Genomic DNA, 21,757 nt, shown 5'->3' on the forward strand with positions numbered 1-21,757 from the left:
CAGGTGTTGAAGGCAGTCTGAGTTATATTAAAAATCCTTTATTCTACAGGGATAATACAGGATTTTTAATATAACTCAGACAGCTACCTTTCTTTTTTATCTTGTAATATATGCCCCATCCTGGAAGAGCACCTGATTTTTACTCTGCTAACTTATATTGATGTCTTGACCCAATGCAGCACCCCCATCGTTATCTCTATTTTGGAAGGATTATTCGCTGTGATTATTATTTGAAGTGTCCATAAAACTAATGCCACCGCAGATTTTCTGTGTGGACTCGACTGTGATCTATTTGTCAACTTTACTGCAACGTGAGTAGGCTACGTGACCAGTTGAGAGCGCATGATGTAGCCTAATTAAAAGAAATTGGAAGGAATAAGAACCGTTTCTGTAGCCTACCTCTCTACCTGCTACCCATGGGGAGAGTTAATTTAAAAAAATAAAAAAATAAAAAAATAAAAAAATAAAAAATTGTTGCTCACCATTGTAAATATCCATCTCACTGTCTGGCTGAATATGATCATACAATTTATATCCACTTTGACAAGAATCACAGGTATCTCTTTGCTAAAGCTGTGACAGGGGGGCCTCTGACAGGGCCTTGCTGCAGCCGCCCCCTCCCTCTGGAATGCACAACCTAGGCTCTGTTTGCTCAGAAAATGTAGTCTTATAATAAGTTTATTGCATTCAAAATGAGGTTCAAAAGCTCATTTGTTCCCAGTGCAAAAGAAGCATACTATGTGACATCCCTGACGATTATAGATACGATATTATCGATGGTGTACCGGAATTTGAATGTCGCGGGGTCCCTAGATGTTTGCGACGTCAAAGTAGGGTCACGAGCCAAAAAAGGTTGGGAACCCCTGGATTATCGTCTCAATCATTCGTTTCAAGTCTTCTTCAACACAGCATGATGTACATTCAGTCAATTATGGTCACATTTAGTATAAAATAATAGATGATAAAGCATCCAGTGATCGCTCAGTCTGGCTAAACCAACAAACCAACCAAAAACAAGATGGCAACGGTCACAATGCCAAAGCCGAGGCTTCAAAACAGGAGTCCACAAAGCAATAGAGACAGTCCGCATGTCTGGGAACGCCCACAAAATGTTAAACGGCTGGTGCGCGAGTGGAGGTAAAACCGCCCATATATCTCATGGGCTGACTCACCAAAAGACGGTGCTGTGGCTCTAAACTACAGGTTTGGGGGTTCTAGAGCAGAACACAAGACGTCTGCTCAGATGTGCGTTTACTGCGGTGGTTAAATCCCCCGATCGTGTCTGCCTGGGCTGGGCTATCAGCTAAATTCTAACTTTGCTGAATGGATAGAACGGGGGAATTTACCCCACCCTGACCCCGCCCCCAGGCTAACCCAGCGTCTATTGTGGGCATTCCCAGAGCCTGTATGGGCATTCCCAGACATGCAGACTGTCTCTATGGGTGACTTGACAGTGCTACCTGCATATTTGTATACAGTGCATGGGCTTTACGCACCTGTTGTTCATGAGAGACCCCAGCATCATCAGACTGTCCTCCATGCTGGTAATGATCTCTGACGTGCTGTCTCCTCTCAGCAGCAGCTCTCCGCGAGCCTTGAAGTTGGCAAACGTGAAGGTCTTGTTGTCCCACTCTGCGATCACCTGCTTCAGCTTCTGCTCGATGTCGCGCTCTTTCACCGCACTGATGCAGATGTCCTGCAGGAGAGAGAGACCCAGAACATATGTCTCGGGATGGGGATCGAGAGACCCGGTATCGATAGGCAATTTCTCAAAACCCGAAAATCAATCAAGTCTGATCTTATCGATACTGCTGTCTAGACTAGACATTAGGGCTGTCAATCTCCCTCTATAATCAAATTCGAATTTCAGTGCTTTATACATTTTAATATTCGAATTATATTCGAATATTTTAATTAATTTTTAATTGAATTAAAAAAAAAAAAAAAAAAGAATTTTTGGTCTGAGTGAATTGTTGTCTTCTCTTATGTTATGTTCTGATTCTAAATATAGCTGAATCTTTGGGTTTGACCAAGTAAAACTTTTTCTAAGCATTTTACCAAATGTAGATGGAAAAGTGAATGGTGGATGAATATTCAAAAGAATATTAGGCTTATCACAAATAGTCCAGCAATGATGTTTTTTTAAGAAAACATGTTCCTTGTACAATGTACATACATACATTCATTGCATTAGAAAATAGGTCAGATAACCAGAGCTTAGTTAATATTCATCAGTGATGTATTGGTGCTGTCTGAAATGCTAAAATAAAATAATTGATAATAAAAAAAGACACAGCCTTTGTTTGAGCTCCTTATCAATAAACAAATAAGTAAACTTTGCCAAAACAACAATGAGCCATGAACAAAAAAAAATCAGTCATGTATTGCACTTAAGAGCTACATGTTTACATTCAGTATAGCAGCTTCAACAGTCAACTTCAGTTAACAATGAATGAACATACATTTTAAGAGCTACAGGTAGGTTTACATCAGTATAGCAGCTTCAACAGTCAACTTCAGTTAACACTCTTTTCTTCAAGTATGTTGTCAGAACTTGTCACTGTTCTAGTGTTCTTAAAAAAAAAAAAAAAAAAAAAAAAAAATCGTTTAAAAAAAATAATAATCGAATTTCGTTCATAATAATTAAATTCGAATAATATTCGAATATCAAAATTCGTTTCAACAGCCCTACTAGACATAGCTCAGATATGACTCAGACATAACCAAATCCTCTTTAACTAAACAAAGAGGAATTAAATTGCCTCACCAAGCTAGGGAAATTGATTTATTACATTACATTACGTCATTTGGCAGACGCTTTTATCCAAAGCGACTTACAATACCACATTTTTGTCAGCAATGGAGCAATCAACTATGCAACACAGTCTATGACAACTACAACCTCTGACATAAAGATCCTGGAATTGGATGGTATCATGAATGTCACCGATAGTTAACGTTCTATATTGTAGGCTACAGGGAGACCATCAGCCCTGCTGAACACATCTGTATTTGCCTGGCTGTAGGTTGAATTGTTTTATTCAGGCTATGATCTGTGATGTGCTGAGATATCCAAATTGGCATGAAGAGATGACAGCATGCAGCCACAACCGGACTGGCTCGAGTGGATCGGAGCTTCGAAAGGAAGAATGTCATTGTGTAACTGCAGTTCACCAATGACCACAGTTGTGAATAATTCTATTCTTAAAAGGCGTGGTTAAATGGTTAAGCCCGGGTTTAGCGGTCGAGGGGAAAATAGGGACTGCGCTTGACCACGGCCACTAAATAGCGCTGCGCCTGGCGTTAAACACTATTTTAAGGCCAGGGGGAAGATAGGGTCCTTAGTGTCCATTTCTACCTCAATCCAAACATTTTATATCTCTGTTAGACCTGGTGTCCATTCTTACCTCAATCTCCTCCTTACACTTGAGCAGAGGAGCCTCCATAATGTTGCGTAGCTTGAAGGCATCACTCTCCACCTCAAAGCTGTGGCCCGTCACCTGCTCACACAGAGAGGGACAACTAGGCTGTCAAGCATATGCATGTTATACAGAAGAAAGCTGACGTGAAAAGAAAACCCAATTTCAAAAGTGGCATTTGACTAATCATTCATTATTGAGTGAACAGCTGTCATCAGATTGAAAGGTGGGTCTTGGTCAGGGGTGCCCAACCAGTCGATCGCGGTCTACTGGTCGCCCGCGGACTGACCCCAGGTCGATCGTGAGGGGTGTCAAAAATCGATTATTAAATTATTATTATTATTATTTTAATAATCAAATAAAATATAATGGAAGTACATGCAGTTGTTTATTTTAATTATGGATCATAATACAATGCAATTCCAAATGCACTTTTATTTTAAAAGTAGCCACACAGTGAGAAAAAAGAAAGTGAGGAAAAATAAATCATGTATTGGGGGAAAAAAAGTGATGCATCGATTTAAGATGCATCGAGATGCATCGATAATCGTAATCGAATCGTAGCCCTCTGAATCGTAATCGAATCGAATCGTGAGGCCAGTGAAGATTCACAGCCCTAATGTCAAGTGGTTGTGGGACAACAAGAAAGTGTTGTGAGGTTAGTTACTGCAGGCTGGAAACGATGTGTGTGAGTTTGCGATGTTGAAACTGGACTGGTAGATCTCGGGAGGCTGCTGGCTACTTGAAAAGTAGATCTTGGGTCAAAAAAGGTTGGGCACCCCTGGTCTTGGTGATGCTTGGTGATGCTCTTCCAGGTCAACCCTGACTTTGTTTCATTTAATTATTATTTGTTTGCATCAAATGCACAATATATGCCAAGTGCATATTCATTCAGAGGCTACTCAAAAAGCAAGTGCACAGTACAAATGTATAGTACATACATAAATGAAATAGAAACCAAACCATAAATAAAAAGAAATACATGGGTAAAATAAAATAGCTAGGGGGGTTTCCTCTATTCCTTCAAAGGCTGTTTCATTGCATGTATATTGGGGTCGTCACCTCAGTAATCCTCTTCCAGTGACGAGTCATCATGGCCTTGTTGGTCATCAACTCCAGCAGGGGGCAGCACTCATTGAATTCATCAATAGTCTTCTTCAGGTCCAGAAAGGCCTGCCACTCCTTTAGGGCACGGGGCAGCTTGCGACACCTGGAGGTAGAAAGGTTTTCCAATGATCATTACAGTCCTCCCCACTGTACATTCAGTGACAGAGTATGTGCAAATGAAATACATAGCAATACTTCAACTGCAATAAACCCCGACCTACAGTAATGCCCAATAGGGCTGTGAATCTTCACTGGCCTCACGATTCGACTCGATTACGATTCAGAGGGCTACGATTCCATTCCATTACGATTATCGATGCATCACTTTTTTCCGCAATACATGATTTATTTTTTCTCACTTTCTTTTTTCTCACTGTGTGGCTACTTTTAAAATAAAAGCGCATTTGGAATTGCATTGTATTATGATCCATAATTAAAATAAACAACTGCATGTACTTCCATTATATATATATATATATATTTTTTTATAATCAATTTTTGACATTTGTGAATCGATGCAGAATCGTGCACGTCCGCATCGCGATGCATCTTATAATCGATTATTTTTGACACCCCTAATGGCCAACACTTCAACACCACTTTACCCCACTTGGCAGCTAGTATTTCTACCAGCCAAGGGAGTACTGACTTCTTCAACCCTGTTAGGTGGGCACATAATAATATTTCCTTTATGACTGCTGAAAGGACATGACACCACAAGGTAACCGCCGGCATCCTCCACCTCCACACTACTGTCACATTGTCAGGCGGAGAACACAATAGCAGAAGCAGAAAGCGAGTGTCTTTCTCAGGTTGGAATGCCTTTAACATCAATTCTCCAAGCTGCTTTCCCCTCCTCCTGTTTCCCTGAGAGACAGACGGGCACAAAGAGCAGTCAGTCCCTTTCAGAGGACAAAGCCTGCAGATAAAGAGGATGGTGGGGAATAGGATGGTGGAATTGAAATTCTTTGGAGCAGTGGTTCCCAACCTACGGTACGCGTACCGTAGGTGGTACTTGCGCCCTCTGCTGGTGGTACTTGGAAGGCTCTGTGAAAATCAAAAAAAAAAAAAAAAGTTTTTGTGCTAAATCCATGGTGGTCATTAGTAGTAGTTTTCAAACATGTGAAAGTGAAATAATAATAATAATTATTAATATTATTGGCAGTGTTTCTCAAGGTAGGTGGTACTTGCGCCCCCCCCTGCTGGTGGTACTTGATCCCTGGAATCCCAATGTTTAAATTATGAAATAAACCCAACTTTAAAATCAATTGTAAAACATGTTTATCTATCAAAATAATTCAATCATGAGAGGCCAGTTGGTAGGATTAGACAAACTTTATTTAGCAATCGGCATGCATGGCAAATACTGGGGGAGAGAGAGAGTCGAGAGAGAGAGTCAGGGTCAGTCAGAAGGCCAAGTCGTGCGGCGCGCAAGGCCCGACCAAGCTGGGAAGCGCCAGCCGCAACGCAAGTAGGGGGGTCAAGATCGAAGGCCCGACCGAGTTGGGAAGCGCCAGCCGCAAGTAGCCATAAGTCGTTAAAAGGTCGAAGGCCAGAAAAGTACAATCAACTACCGGTGCCCGCAGATCTCAATTAACCTCCGGTAATCAGATCTTCCTTTTGGGGGATCTCCTAGCCTAAGCAGATGCCCTCCTCTTGCCTCAAGAGCAGCGCCACTGGCTAATGGAGTCATGCGCCAAAGCATTTGCCATGCATGCCGATTGCTAAATAAAGTTTGTTAAATCCTACGAACTGGCCTCTCATGATTGAAGTGAGGTCTCTAGACCATAGTTCAAGCAGAAGGCCATTCGTGCATAATCTAATCCGATCACCCCTGACGTCAATCAAGTTCTAGTATGACGTGGTCAGTCAAAGTCTTAGTATGACATCCGTAATGACGTCAGATATGACGTCAGTTAATTCTCATATATATAGCAAGGGTTCTACGTCACCTCTCTCTCTCTGGCCGATCATAACAGCAGCAGCTTCACAGCAGTCCATCTCCCTTGAGCCCTCCTCCGGAGCGTTGTTTTGCCCCACCCACCTCCCCAGTCCGCCACCAACGAGTCGTGACTCCTGATCCCCCACGGGGGGGGGATCTCCTAGCCTAAGCAGATGCCCTCCTCTTGCCTCAAGAGCAGCGCCACTGGCTAATGGAGCCACTGGCTAATGGAGTCATGCGCCAACGCTTCGGAGGACGGCTTCGAGGGAGATGGACTGCCGTGAAGCTGCTGCTGCTATGATCGGCCGGAGAGAGAGAGGTGACGTAGAACCCTTGCTATATATATGAGGATTAACTGACGTCATATTTGACGTCATAGCAGACGTCATACTAGGACTTTGACTGACCACGTTATGCTAGGACTTGACTGTCGTCAGGGGATGATCGGATTATGCATGTGTGGCCTTCAGCTTGAACTATGGTCGGGAGACCTCACTACTACGAATGAAAATAAACTTGTGATCATTGAAATTGAGGTTTATTTTGTTGTCTTGAGATTTAGAAACAAATATTTGTTTCTGACGGACACTATACCTGTTGCGCATGCACAATTACCTGCGCGCCCCGCACGGTTACACAAGTGGTGAACAAAGACGAGGAGGGATGCTAAAGTGGATCAAAACGGGAGGGAATCGTAAAAGAGCTGTAGTAGAGGAGAGCAGCAACGATGAAGCACAAGGAGGTGAAGACAGCAGTCAACCCAGCACAAGTGCAGCTGCTGCAGGTTGCACATAGGCTGCAGGTTGGAATAAGTTTGCCTCCTGCGTGAACTGTGCATAGCTGAATAGACTGTATTTTAACGTCGGTCATATGGTGGTACTTGGAGAGCCAACTACTTTCTCAGGTGGTACTTGGTGTAAAAAGGTTGGGAACCACTGCTTTGGAGCATTCATGCAGCTCTATGAAACACATGACAGCATCACTCCAGGGGAAGAAGGCTTCTGCATCGAGGCCATGTTGAGGGGAACCACTGGTGAAAAGTACTTCCTCACTGGACACTTTGAGTCTGTCTGTAACTCAAGTGAGCTCCTATCACCTACAGTAGCTACCTAACTAGATACTTGATTAATTAGGTAACTCATTTTAATATAGGTGGATGAAAAATAACTCCTTTCAGACGTCCTCATGCTTGAAGGTAGCGTTGCACGCGACAGGTCGCACTGGTGCTGTTTCCATTGAATATACAAGATTTTTTTCTGACCAAGATTGATCAAGTTGAATCCCAAAGCATTTGGCAATAAATTTGTATAAAACGGGCATGGCTATACTACTTTTATAATCCAGAAAGGTCGAGGATTCACAGGCTACCGTGAACACTTTTAATTTGAAGGCGAAAAAGGGAAATGGTACATATGAACTGATAGAATTGACAGACCAGTGTCAATTTAATCTACGGATACACCATTTCCCCTTTCCGCCTTCAAATTAAAAGCGTAAAACCCAGCGAACGAAAACGTTACAAACGCTGCAAATGGGAAGTAATGACAGCTTATCATTTAATAAAGCACAGTTAAAACGAACTCCACTTACACTTGAAGGTTTGCAATGGTGCTATCATCCTGGCTGTGTAGTCCTGCTTTGGGGCGGGCGGAGCGAGTTCTCTAACGTTAGTTATATTAGCAACCTAACTAGCGGTTTCTTTACACTATATAGAAGCCATGGAGTTTGATGATGGGTGACATTGTTTGTAACCTCAACCAGGCTTGATTGCTGTGTATTCTGGTTTGGTTGTGCAATGTGCAGAAACCAAGTGGCAACCTCCATCTTGTAAAGATGAAGCCAACTCGTAAGTGGCAACACCTGCAGTTCCCACAGAATGGCCACTTGAGGCTGACTCCAAAAGCGAGTCATTCCCCATAGAAATTCCCCTTAAAAATCCCCAACTTTACAGCAGAAATAAACATGTTTACAAGCTGGTACAAAAAACAGTTTTGTTCTTTGTAGCTAATTTGACCGTTCATGAGGGTGAATTTGTATATAACTCAAACGTTTATACAGTCTATGGCTACAAAAAGAAAACTCAGTATAGATGTCAATGGGAAAATAAAGCTACTTCTTACTTGATTTACTAGTGGACCTGTGGAAGTTAGACCCCCCTGGTAGGTAGACCCCCCTGGTCTTCTTCTAATGGCTTTCCGGCAGACTGGATGCAGTCAGTTCCAGTTTAGCATAACTCATCTTAGATCAACTCAACACTAGGGCTGGGTTCAAAAAATCGATTCTCCGATTTTTAATCGATTTTTATTTTAATCCTTTGATATCGATTCATTCAAGATTCAAGATTTTTATTGTCACTCCGTGGAACAAGTATCACGTGTGAAATTCTTGTGCTGTGGACTCATATGTCCAGAGATCAAGTTTTTTTTATTTAAAAAAGAAAAAAAAATATATATTTTTTAATAAACAGGCTAAAATATTATGCTGTGTGTGGTAGTTGAAACATAGTTTCAAGTTGACGTTTATTTATGTTTGTAGTTGAAACAAAAACATAAATACTGTAGGCTACATGAATGGAAATGTTTGATCATTAATATCTACTTTTAGAAATGATATAGGCTGAAATCAAATCACTGTGCATAATTGTGAAAGTGTCTTTATTGACAGATGAAAAGGCTGTTATTTACCCTTTGTCACCACCTGGTGAGTAAATATATGTGTAACTAAAACCATTAAAATTGACAACAGGTCTGCAACTTTTTTTCCCCATGTATCTACTTGGCGCAAAAAAGGTTGGGAACCCCTGTGTTACATAACTGGACAGTCATGTAATTCAGGTTACAGCTCAAAAAACATGTTTTGGTATCACTAACCAAATCGATATTGAAATTAATCTAATCTAATCTAATCGGGATTAATCGATTCGCAACCTTGTGAATCGGAATCAAATCGATTCTTGAAATTTGAACCAATACCCAGCTCTAATGCAGTCAGTTCCAGTTTAGAGTTTAGATCAACTCAACACAGACTCAAACTGTTCAGTATTGGTCAGTTCAGCTTGCTATGACGTATGAAGATGAAATGTCGATGTGATACACCGCTCGCTGTCTTACCTAGTCTGGAAGTCCAGTAGCTCATTATTGATCTTCTCGATGTGGATGTCAGCCCAGAGGATGTCATAGTAACCGTTGACGGTATCGATGACGCTGTTGTACAGACCGTACAGCTTATTCAGCAGCGTCAACTGCTTCCTGATCTCCAACAGCTGAGGATGCTGGGTAACGGGAAGCCCAAACAGCTCCTCTCCGCCCGTGTAGGTGATGTACTTCCGGAACAGGTTGTCAAATCGATTCTGAAAGGGGAGAATGGTTAAGAGTTAATTAAAATAAGTTTGAGCATCGCACAATAACATTTATAAACTGCTTTTTTTTTCTCAAAAAGTCTCTCATTTGTATTAACTGAAAATCAAGAGGACATCTGCCCTTCTTGGAACATACTGTAACTGACACTATAGGGAGCCAGACCCATTGCCATACCCGACTAACTAACTAACTGACTGAGAGACTAAATAATGAACTCAATTATTTCTCACTCGGGCAGGGCACAAAATTAGCAGCTGCCACCAGCCAAATGCTGGTAAAATATGCAAGTGGCTGGTAGAGAAAAAAAAATATAGATGTTTTTTTTCTTTTTCTGATCTCCCCCCCCATTATCTCCCCAATTGTACTGGGCCAATTTCCCCCCTGCTGCTTCACCCTCTGCCTATCTGGGGAGAGCCGTAGACTAGCACCATGCTTCCTAGTCCTCTGACACATGCGCTTGGAGCATTGCACATGGAGCTTCACCGGCAGGACGTAACACGTGGGAGGATCACGCCAGTTCCCTTCCACCCCGAACTGGCACCCTGACCGACCAGCGGAGGTGCTAGTGCAGCGACCAGACACATAGACAAGAAACTGCACTGCGTCATCGCACTGCACCGCGCCCCTTTTTGGGGGAATGCGGAAATCCTCTTTGACTCAGGCTGAACGGACAAGACGACAGACCAGTCAGCCTTAATTTATTCATATATCTCGACCGTTCAGGTTCGGGCAAGGTCGCAAAATAATTAGTAGACATGTTTATCAAACCAAAAAAACACTTGAACCCGAAATTAATGAATTGGTATTTTGTCTATGCTAACTAAAAACACGGCAAAAATACCATCACAACAACGCTATTCATTCTTTCTATCCCCAAAAAGGGGCGCGGCCTTGACGCTTTGGATGTGCAGGTCTGGTCTATAGCCTTAATCCTGTTTCCCACCCGCAGACACAGCCAAATAGCCAATCATGCCTGTATGGACGCCCGATAGAGATGCGCGGGCTGCAATTATAACCGCGCTGACCGCGGATATCCTCCAGTCTCACAGCATGCTAACACAAACAGGAGTTTCCACTGAAGACACGTTGGAAGAGAAGACGCGACGCGCTAGTATTATTTTCCCATACAGCTCAATCCAGTCTTGATCTAAACTTAAAGCTATAGCGTTAGCCTAGTATGCTACATGGGCAAGTGCTGGACTGGATTATAACACAGCATGGACGTTTATTTGGAGTCGATCGCACCGACGGCAGCAGAAACAGGAAGTTCATCTACCCAAATCGCTCATTCATAGCGTGGTGAAATGTCGGGTGCACGGCGGGCGTGGATCTATAAATAATACAAAATAATTTGTGCAGATGGGTGGGTGGATGGTTCATGCAATGCATACACGCGGATTAGGGCGGCATAAAAGCTCATCCGCGCATCTCTATCGCCCGACCAAGCCGGAGGTAACACGGGGGGCGCAGAACTGTGACCCTCGTGTTGGTAGGCAGGGAATCTACTGCTACACTACCCGGACGCCCCCGTAATCTACATGTATTGAGCGGATGGTAAAGTTTAACATTCACTACTAGCCATTTGTCCTGAGGGGTAAAAAATAAATAAAAGGGGTGGGTGGGGGGTTCAGGGGATTTGATACAGTTTGATATTAATGTTTGTATTACGAAATGGAAAACATTGAATAAAAAAACCTTGGTTTAAAAAATAAAAAAATAAAAGAAAACTGTTAATTTTGCACACTGCACTCTGAGTAACATACCTGGAACATGATGAGTCTGTCGCTGGCATCCTGAGGAGCGAGCCCCACCACCATGGGGCCGTCCTATAGCGGAGAGCAGAAAGCACGCCATGTCAGCAAATAGTCTTAAGCCAGGTTAAACCAGGTTAATTGTGAAAGTGATGGGGGTGAGGGAGCACCCCACCCTTCAAATACTCTTGGAGGAAACTGTAATCAGACAAGCTAGGAAGATCATTGCTGACCCCTCTCATGTCTTGTATTCAGAATACCAACTGCTTCCATCTGGCAGGCATTACAGAGTCCCAACCAAGAACAAAAAAAGACACCTCAACAGATACAAATACTCTTTCATCCCCATATCAGTCAGTCTCCTAAACTCAGGTCATAGGTAATGTATTGTTGATTGTACTGTAAATTATTGATGTTTGCACTTTGGTTGTGTGTTTGCACGTCGGCACTGGTGTGCTGTGCACTATTGTTTTTTGTTGTTGTTGTTTTTGTTATGGCACTGTGTACCTATGTGGCAGCCTGTATGTCCAAGACACATTTCCCTCGGGGACCAATTAAAATAATCTTGAATCTTGAATTATGCACTAATTAAAATGAATAGCTGGAAGGGAAATTGGCACAATAGTGGTGGTTGAGATGGTTGTCTGGTGTTACACACTTGACGAAGCAAGACTCCAGTCAGTGTGTTGGAATGATACATACAGACGTAGCTGTGTTATTTAGCTACACGTTTTTGTCTGGTCACTGTCACTATAGACTGGAAACTATGTGTTTTTCTCTTAGTTAAATAAAAATGACAAAATACAGCATCCATAGCGTAAACAGAAATAAATCATACAAAACATTAATACTCATCTCCCCTCTTTAGCATCACTAACATAATTCATAGGTTGGTAGAAGTGATTTAATCTTCTTAGATTATAGAATGTACTTCAAACACAGATAATTTACACCTGAAACAGCACCACAGCCAGGGCACAAGCGCTAGCAAGAGTTAGCCACAATTAGCGTAGCAGCTAACGTTTTTCACCTTGCTCTCAAAACATTCACAGGCGGAATTACAAACGGCCAACTATATTCCTACCCTCCTTAACATACCCTATGACACCATATGTGTTTACCAAAGCCATGTTGTCCTGCTTACCTGCAAAGTAGACATACAGACATAGCTGTGTTATTTACGTTTTTGTCACTGACACCTGTCACTGTAAACCGGAAACTACTGTTGTTCCTGTCTACTGGCTGCTTGACAGATGTTGCTCATTAATGGCGATACTCCCTCTGGCGGCCGGAGGGCGCCACTACCGTAGGCTACCGTCATTGCAGGTAATGAGCAATAATCAATGTTCTGTTGGTCAAATGCAGGATTACATTCTAAGCTAAACTAAATATAACATCAGGATTGAATGTATACATGTCCTTACCTACTTTGATCATGAGAATAGTGTAATTGAATACATTGTTAACCTGTGGATTTTATATGGTAAATTTCATATACATAAAGCCAGAGTGTTAAAATCTTCCCCAATTTCATAAGATGTCTTTGTGAGTTTAATGATTACACTAGGACTCTTAAACGTATAGATAGTAATAAAAGTAATACAACTGTCAAATTATAGTGTGAACTATTTAAAGAGGAATAATTTGTTTTTGTTTTCACTCTTGTCATTGCTACTTGATTCTCGACTGTAATTTGTACCATCATACTTGTCCATTTTTATTTATTTTCTGTTATGAGCACATGTCTGTTCTAATGTACACTTGTCTGTTTGAATAAAAAAAAATCTGTTGGTTTTAAAACATAACTCAAAGAATGCCTGTATAACACAATGCAATGAACACAATAAAATGAAATAGAATGAGTACTAAAATAAACAATAGGGGGTAGCCTGGTTCTATACCCTCACACTGGGCTTGTCTGAACCATTGACATATATACAGTCAATGGTCTGAACACACACACAGAGCCAGTAGTGTATGGTGTCAGTGAAAATGGAGGTTGGCCAATCATTATTTTTTTCAAACCAGCTACTGCTGTTGACTTCATGCTGTCGTCTTAAGAAGCCGTATACTTATGGGGGCATAAGGGTAAGTGAAGGTGTGTGTGTGTGTGTGTGTGTGTGTGTGTGTGTGTGTGTGTGTGTGTGTGTGTGTGTGTGTGTGTGTGTGTGTGTGTGTGTGTGTGTGTGTGTGTGTGTGTGTGTGTGTGTGTGTGTGTGTGTGTGTGTTAAGAGAGGCTCATGGTGTACATGTTGGGTTTTTCATCTTTTTTTCCCCACATTTTTTTATTGAACTATTGATAAAAAACACTTATTGATGTAATTATATTGCCTTTTATATTCTTTTATTCAACAAATTTAAACAATAGAAGACCAAATTATATATACTGTTGTCATTTGCATCTATATTAACATATCTCCATATAATCTTATGTAGATGTACTTATTTATAACCTATATATTTATAGATTATTTTTATAATATAGGGCCCTATCTTCGCAAAAGCGGTAGCGTTTTAGCGTTTGCACTCGTTTAACGGGGGCGGGCACAAGCGCATGCCTGTTATAATTGTACTGGGCATAGGCGTGCCACCATGCCAAAGCAAGTGTTTCAGCGCTAAAATGTGGGGGTAGATGGCATTATCCTATCGTCAGCAGCGCGCAATTACTTTGCACTAAGAGCTTTGAAAAGCATCTAGGCGCTAAGACACTCGCTGCGCTTGATCGCACCATAATCTCCACGCTGCGCAGCGCAGAAACGTCATTACGCACGGACGTGCCAAGCCAGGACATCAGACTCAGCTGCTAAAATTAGGTAACCAGCAGATTATTCGGTGAGGCAATCAACTATAATTCACTGAGAAACTTTTATCACATCGCAAGGAGGGGTTATGGTAAATGAATTGAGAACACTTGTACATTGTAGCCTACTTGCAATAGGCTATTCACCTACTGCTATCCCATAACCCGGAGGGTCGTTGGCACCACAGCCGATCTGTCACAAGCTCTCTCCATCTCTCTCTGTCCTCGTTACGAGACTGTTTTAATTGAGTCCACTGTAAATCCTCCAATCTTTTGTCTCTGCCTACACCTATCCAAATTATGCATGGGGAGAACTACAGCATGCCTCACGCAAACTGTACTGCAAGACGGAAATCTGGTTTGATTGTAACGCCCAGGCATTGCCAGGCCACACCTGTGAATAATTATGGTGGTTAACACCGCCCAAATCCCGTTTGCACCGTGCATAAATGATTTGGCACGCCTCTAATATGCGTTTGCACCCGTTGTTGTGACGAGTTAAGCTTAATTTATAGTTATTATAAAGTGTCGCTCAGCACATGGTCGCAGACGAAAAAGAAAGTGTCGCTCATGGTGTTGCATTTATACTTCAGAAGACGCTCGCCTCGGTTCAACGGTCACGTGACACCCGAACGCTATAAGCAGCTGCAGACAGTCAAGAGATGAGAGGGAACGAAATGCACAGTGAAACCACCTCGGAGGCAAGATGTAACGTACTTGGCTGCAGCCGCATATAAACAGCACACAACCACACAACTCGCATCCTCTCTCTCTGGGAAATTGGTCACGACGTTCTTTGTGATTTTCACGGAGTCATACATCAAGGACAGGCTGATAAAAATAGCGGGGACACGTTCATTCATTTCAATCGAGCGAAAACTAGCGGGTGGACCCCAACCAAAACAAGGAAGCGTGTGCCGTCTATATAGCCAATCAGACTTGCGCGACACATCGTGACGTAGTCAGCGACACTAGACATTTCACCAGGTAGCAGACACTGCTGCTCGCCGACACTTGAAAGTGTCGACTCAAGTCCTCATTTCTGTCGGCGACCGTTTCAAAAGTGTCGGCAGACAAAGCATAAATTGGGCTTTATGCTTCCCCGTTTTTAATTGCATCACCACCATATTTTGGGTCTGTTTTAACTTAAAAACAGGGAGGTCACGTCTACCCAAACAATTCTATAATTTTTAAACAGTTACGTTTCTGTATAAATCATTACAATATGCTCCCGTGAGGTGGGGATGCGTTTGGCGGCGGGTGGGTGCAAAACTCTGCATAACACCTGGACACTTGTGCATGGCAGACTGCGATCGTCATGCAGACGATAGTATAAGGCAGGTGCAGACAGGTGTGCAGAGCGGATATCGACCTGTACCAAGATAGAGCCCACAATGACAGAGAGAGAGGAGGGCATGGGAGAGAGGGAGGACCCGTGGGCTGGATTCAAACCCAGGTCGCCAAAAGCAGAGGATCTCAAATGTTTTTCAGCCAAGGACCCCTTATAAGATTGAAAATATACCGGGGACCCCCTCATTCTGATTTGTGATTTTGGGCTCAGCTTGTTTCCACGGTAACGTGCTTGACATTTAAATTGATAGGTTTGTCAGATTAGAATGTAATCCATGAACCATTTTAGATTTAAAGCATAACATAACATATTTTCGTTGAACTATGACGCTTTTGCACACAAAAAAAGTGTTTTTTGTTTTTTTTCTCCCCCCCCCTGAAAACTTTTCGCGGGCCGCCTGGCAAAGTGCCATGGACCCTTGGGGGTCCCCGGACCCCCATTTGAGAACCACTGGTCAAAAGGACTGAGACTTGTTTCTGCTTTTCCCTCCACCTTTTCATAGTCTTGGTAGAATTGCTGGCCGTCTTCCACGAAGGTCTCCACGTTACTGATCAGGTCTCCTCTGAAGTTTGGCTGAAGGGCCACCAGCTCGTTCTGCACCTCCGCGGTCCTGGACAGCAGCTTCTCCCAGGTGTAACGCAGCGTATCCACCTTCTCCGCCTCTTCTTTTGCTACCGACAGCTCGTATTTATGGAGCAAGGCGTATGACTCCTGAGGAAGGGAAGGGAAAAGACAGAGACGAGGCTTTTGAAGGAAGGGAGCAGATGTCAAAGCGCCCACCTGACATCTCAGACAATTGCCACTACTCTTTGTCTTGACGGCTTTCACGGAATTGTGTTGCTAGGGAACAGTTTGAAACCTAGCTTATTTCCTTTCAGCTACATAGAGACAGTCCGCATGTCTGGGAACGCCCACAAAATGTTAAACGGCTGGCGCGCGAGTGGGGTAAAACCGCCCATATATCTCATGGGCTGACTCACCAAAAGACGGTGCTGCGGCTCTAAACTACAGGTTTGGGGGTTCTAGAGCAGAACACAAGACGTCTGCTCAGATGTGCGTTTACTGCGGTGGTTAAATCCCCGATCGTGTCTGCCTGGGCTGGGCTATCAGCTAAATTCTAACTTTGCTGAATGGCTAGAACGGGGTTTTTTACCCCACCCTGACCACGCCCCCAGGCTAACCCAGCATCTATTGTGGGCGTTCCTAGAGCCTGTATGGGCGTTCCCTGACATGCAGACTGTCTCTATAGTCATAGAAGAAAATATTCTGTGGGTCGTGGAAAATCACTGAGAATGCTAAAAAATCCTGACGGTGGCTGGTGACTTTTCCATTGAAACTCAGGGCGGACGTATCTCCGCAACTGTATGTCACGGATGGCGACGTTGGATTCGGGGGGTGAAAAAATACATAAAATTCTTTAGTGGCATCGCGATCTGACCTTCCGTTTCCCAGAAAATGTCAACATTTATCTGATTGGATCAAATTTGGCGTCAGCCTCCCACTATCCAATCAGAGAGAGCAATGCCTTTAACGAACTACGTGTATTTTGTCACCCCGAATCCAACGCTGCCATCCGTGAGTCTCTACGAGTTACGCTTGCGGGGATACGTCAGGGCTACAGGAGAGAGAGATAGAGGACAGCGGGGGGTTGGGGATTCCAAGTTACTGACCAAACACTCTATTTCAGTGATTGCTGTCAGAATATAGAGCCATTTAACACTTATTTTAACACAGAAACATCGCTGAATGCAGCTTTAATGACCAATATGATGGTGTATTTGATTTGCCAATGTTTGTAGTGTAAAAAAAAAAAAAACGCAGAAAAAAATGTATGCCCATATTACAATACACTGTTGAAAACCTTTCACATTGTTGAAACACTTATGAACACTTCTGAAATGCTTTGGTATACACATTTGTCACAAATTCTTCTGTATGTGTATGTGTGTATATTATGTATATGTATAGGGCCAGGCCTACGTGCAGGCTAGAGCAACTGAAATTTGGAAGATATTATAATGCTGTAATATACCTTAGATCATATGTTCAGATGAAGCAGCGTTTTGGTCCTGAGCCCTATGTCACTTCCTTTCTAAGCAGAAACCAGAGGTCTTTATGTGCTCAGCTGAGAATTGGTATCCTGCCTCTTGCCATTGAAGTAGGGCGGTTCACAGCTATACCAGAAGAGAACAGGATATGCAATGTCTGTGATCTAAAAGATGTTGAAAATGAGTTTCATTTCATGTTTTATTGTACTTTATATGATGATTTGAGGATTTCCTTATTTGACGAAATGCAAAAGCAAAGACCTGAGCTCTTCTGGGCAGATGATGGCCAGAAGTTGGAGTGGTTTTTAAGACTGCTAACTTTATCTCTAGGGCCTGGAATAGAAGGCAAGCACAGCTCTTTAAGTAGGTTCAGGTGGTGGTTTTCATGCTGTACAACTTTACTGTATGTATTTTGGGTGTTTCTGTTGGTTTTATGTTTTGATCATTGTTTGTTTAAATGATGAACAGTAAAAGTGTCCTGTAAGCCCACGTGGGCTGGGCTTCATTCGAAGCATGACACTTAAATAAAGAAAATCAATCAATCAATCATATACCTCTATGGGTCCAACTTGAAAATCAGTAGCTATCTGATGCTCTCTGATCTCTTTCAGTGCTGCCATGGCGATGCGGATGTCATCCAGGTCTTTGATGGGGCGATTCAGCTTCTTCCCAGCTTCATCGACCAAAGCAAAGATCCGCTCCATCTCTGAACGATACTTCCTGTTACAGTGAAGGCCGTAGTCCACCATCCAGCTCTTGGTTTCAGCAGTGAGTGACATCTTCAGGTCCGCTGGAGGTTAAAAAAAATACAGTAAATACAGTATCAGAGGATAGTGACTGCTTAGTAAGTAGGGTCAATTTAACATTCACATTGGTGTATCTTTTTTTTCTTTACATTCCCAGTCACAGAGATGGAGAAAGTGAGATTTTCAAAAAGGCAGTTATGTCACTACAAGTAACCATGACAGTTATTTTCAGTGGCATACTTGAAGTAACATGGGGAGACCTTTATTTATACAGGGGGAGTCTCACTGAGAGCAATGCTCTCTTTTTCAGGAGCGCCCTGTTCACACACACACACACACACATTCACACCTGGAAGCTGCCCAGTACAACCACAGTCTGATCTGCTGCCCACTGAGCAGCTCCACTGGAGCAGTTGGGGTTAAAGGCGTTGCTCAAGGGCACCTCAGTGGTGGTAATGAGGGAGGGGCAAGCGCTGCCTTTTCACTTTTTATCCTGCCGGTCCCGGGAATTGAACCGACGACCTTCCGGTCACAAGCTCGCTAATTGGGCCACCACTGCCCAATTAGAAGCTGAATTAGAAGCTGGTTCATCGGCGGTTACAGAAATATAAGCTGGTTCATAGGCTTTTGGATTAGCCAATGAATTACACATTTCAGTATCCTTATAATAAAATGGCCTAGGTGGATGGCGGGTGGGCGGGCGGTTGGCGGTGTCAGTCACCATTTACGTCACGTTTTGTGTCACGAAAGTGACACCACCACCCCACACACACACAGCCCCCCAGCATCCCCGTTTGGCATAGCGCCACCTACTGGCAACACAAAAAGTGGTTTATCTCAAGAAGAACCTTTCGTCGATCGAATAAATTAAATAAATAAAATATATATAAAAATATAAAATATGAATGAAAAAAGTATATATATATATATATATATATATATATATATATATATATATATATATATATATAGTAAGAGCCATTCATGTCACTGTCTGTTTCTAGTTTTAGCCTACTTTAAGTTTTCCACTGGGTGGCAGTGTGGACAGGTGAGCTGGTGAAGTCTATATTGCACAGGTGTCACAGGTTTGCAATCATGCTTGGGTGATGGGGAGATCACACAGGTTTTTGCCGCTCATCAGGATCATTGCAATAGATTCAAGTTACTGAATTCTTAATAGTTAACAGAATAGCTTTGCTGCCTGTAAACATCATTAAATGGGAACCTCTCACCCAAACTGTAAACACCACCTGGACATCAATGTTTTGAAGCACGTCAAAAACACCTCTCCTACACCCAGCTGAGTGACTAAATGTTGGACCCAGGATAGTCACTACATATATATACACACACACATACATAATATATATGTATATACAAACGTGTGTATATACATATATATATACATATATATATATATATATATATATATATATATATATATATATATATATATACATATACATACACACACACACACACACACACACACACACACTGTGGTACGATCTCAAAACAGTTTGTGGGATTTTTTAAATAAGCCTGGTTCCTGGGGCAAAAATAAAACAATATGTCAGACTTGGGGCCAGGGCTGGAGAAGTTTAAGAGCCCTGGGAATAATATTCCAAGAGAGTTTAGTATCTTAATCCAACCTGTGAACAGAGCAAGAGCTCCTACAGTGATGGACTCTGGTTCAGCGTTGATTTCCAGCTCCAGGTCTCGGTAGTAAAGCATCTGGCTATCAAACTCCGACAGCAAGGGATTCCCCTGGCTGAACCTGGAGAAGACAAACCAAAATAATTACCATACTTTTCAAATTAAATAGAAATATTATTTAAAATCTAAACAAACATGTATGCATAAATAATATATCTAGGTGGCTTTAAACATAGGGCACATACAAATCACAAATGGATCATCTGTCTACTGTCCAGGAGTTGTGGTTGTATGTTAATAATGCAATGTGATTTCACCAGTTGTACTTGTATATTGTTTGTATGATTTGTGATATTTTGTGTTTTGTATGAATTATTTTTAATGTACCTTTTGATTGTCTCCTGCTCAGGGACTACAGGTGCAAATGAGCTCTTAAGCTAACCCTGGCACATTTACATTGATATTCTTGTTGATTAATGTGCACTGTCCCTGATTAAAAATAAATAAATAAATTATAATAATAATAATAAAAAGCAATTCACAGAGTACCACAAGAATGAGTCCTAATACCTGCACTTTTACCCTTTAGCACTTTTGGTTCACCCATCTCAAAGTCAATGGGATTTTTGGATGGGGATTTCAGTTCATCAGAATCACAATCAAAATAACTGTATTGATCCCCGAGGGGAAATTGAATAATACTACTCAATTTCCCCCTCGGGGATCAATAAAGTTTTTCTCATTCTGATTTAAACTCCTGGAATAAGGTCTGTGGTTAACAAACGTTTATGGAACTGCTAACTTTGTGTTCAGCAAGATAATCTTCACAAATGAGGACCACTTTTATGATTTTTCATAAATGTGATTTAAAGAAAACGGCGATTTTCAGAAAACTTCAAAAATTGACTTCCCGATGAGGGAACCAGGAAGTGCATTCATCCCTGTGGTACTCATGTCATTCTAAATGTTCTGCATTGCATTCATTGAAAGTTAATTATTTTGCTGTGTGTATTATGAATCAAACGCTCAGTGCTCAGTGGTAAGTGTCAATCAATCAGTCCACAGTGTATCACTCCATACTTCCGTATAGTGTCTTCACGGTCCTTCCTCCAGATGTGATGGTAACGGCTAAAACGCTCCAGAGCGCTCATCACCTCCTTGACAACAATAAGATAAAACAGGAATTATCAAGTGGGGAAATATAGCAGCTATTAAAATTTTGATATACTTTACCATAATATGAAAAAGTAATTCTTATTTATGTGACCCTTGGAATTAAAATACATTCCCATCATATTTTATTGTACGCAGTATATATCTACACTGTGACCCTTTCATTCAAGTTCCTACGTTTACATTGGGCATGCACAAATGTGCAATTGTTTAAGCAGGTACGACATACCGTTAATGAAAAAGAAAAAGAAAATATAGTTTAGATATATTTGGAGATCTTATTTGATTCATCTTGCACAGTAGCTTATACTGTAGTGTTGGCGAACTCAATACATACTTATCGCTGGGATTCCCCTGTGGAAATTAACGTGTTGTTCTTAAGGCCATGTTCACATTACAGGCAAA

General features: G+C 42.0%; 2 protein-coding genes across 2 annotated transcripts in view; both read right to left on the reverse strand.

Annotated features, from left to right (window-relative positions):
• Positions 1–21,757, reverse strand: part of LOC310800169 (dynein axonemal heavy chain 5-like) — a gene marked incomplete at both ends in the record, with an annotated part of 678,223 nt that overhangs the window by 587,274 nt on the left and 69,192 nt on the right. The gene's annotated exons all lie outside the window — the stretch shown is intronic.
• Positions 1–21,757, reverse strand: part of LOC310800254 (dynein axonemal heavy chain 5-like) — a gene marked incomplete at both ends in the record, with an annotated part of 158,174 nt that overhangs the window by 73,097 nt on the left and 63,320 nt on the right. The window contains 9 exons of the mRNA XM_083662832.1: positions 1,497–1,696; positions 3,408–3,500; positions 4,482–4,629; positions 9,579–9,817; positions 11,591–11,653; positions 16,222–16,440; positions 18,332–18,567; positions 20,176–20,300; positions 21,260–21,336. Coding sequence (XP_083518958.1) covers positions 1,497–1,696; positions 3,408–3,500; positions 4,482–4,629; positions 9,579–9,817; positions 11,591–11,653; positions 16,222–16,440; positions 18,332–18,567; positions 20,176–20,300; positions 21,260–21,336 — 1,400 coding nt within the window. The remainder of the gene's footprint in view (positions 1–1,496; positions 1,697–3,407; positions 3,501–4,481; positions 4,630–9,578; positions 9,818–11,590; positions 11,654–16,221; positions 16,441–18,331; positions 18,568–20,175; positions 20,301–21,259; positions 21,337–21,757) is intronic.

The sequence above is a fragment of the Poromitra crassiceps genome (assembly GCF_964638095.1).
Source record: "Poromitra crassiceps genome assembly, chromosome: 29".
Lineage (NCBI taxonomy): Eukaryota > Metazoa > Chordata > Actinopteri > Beryciformes > Melamphaidae > Poromitra > Poromitra crassiceps.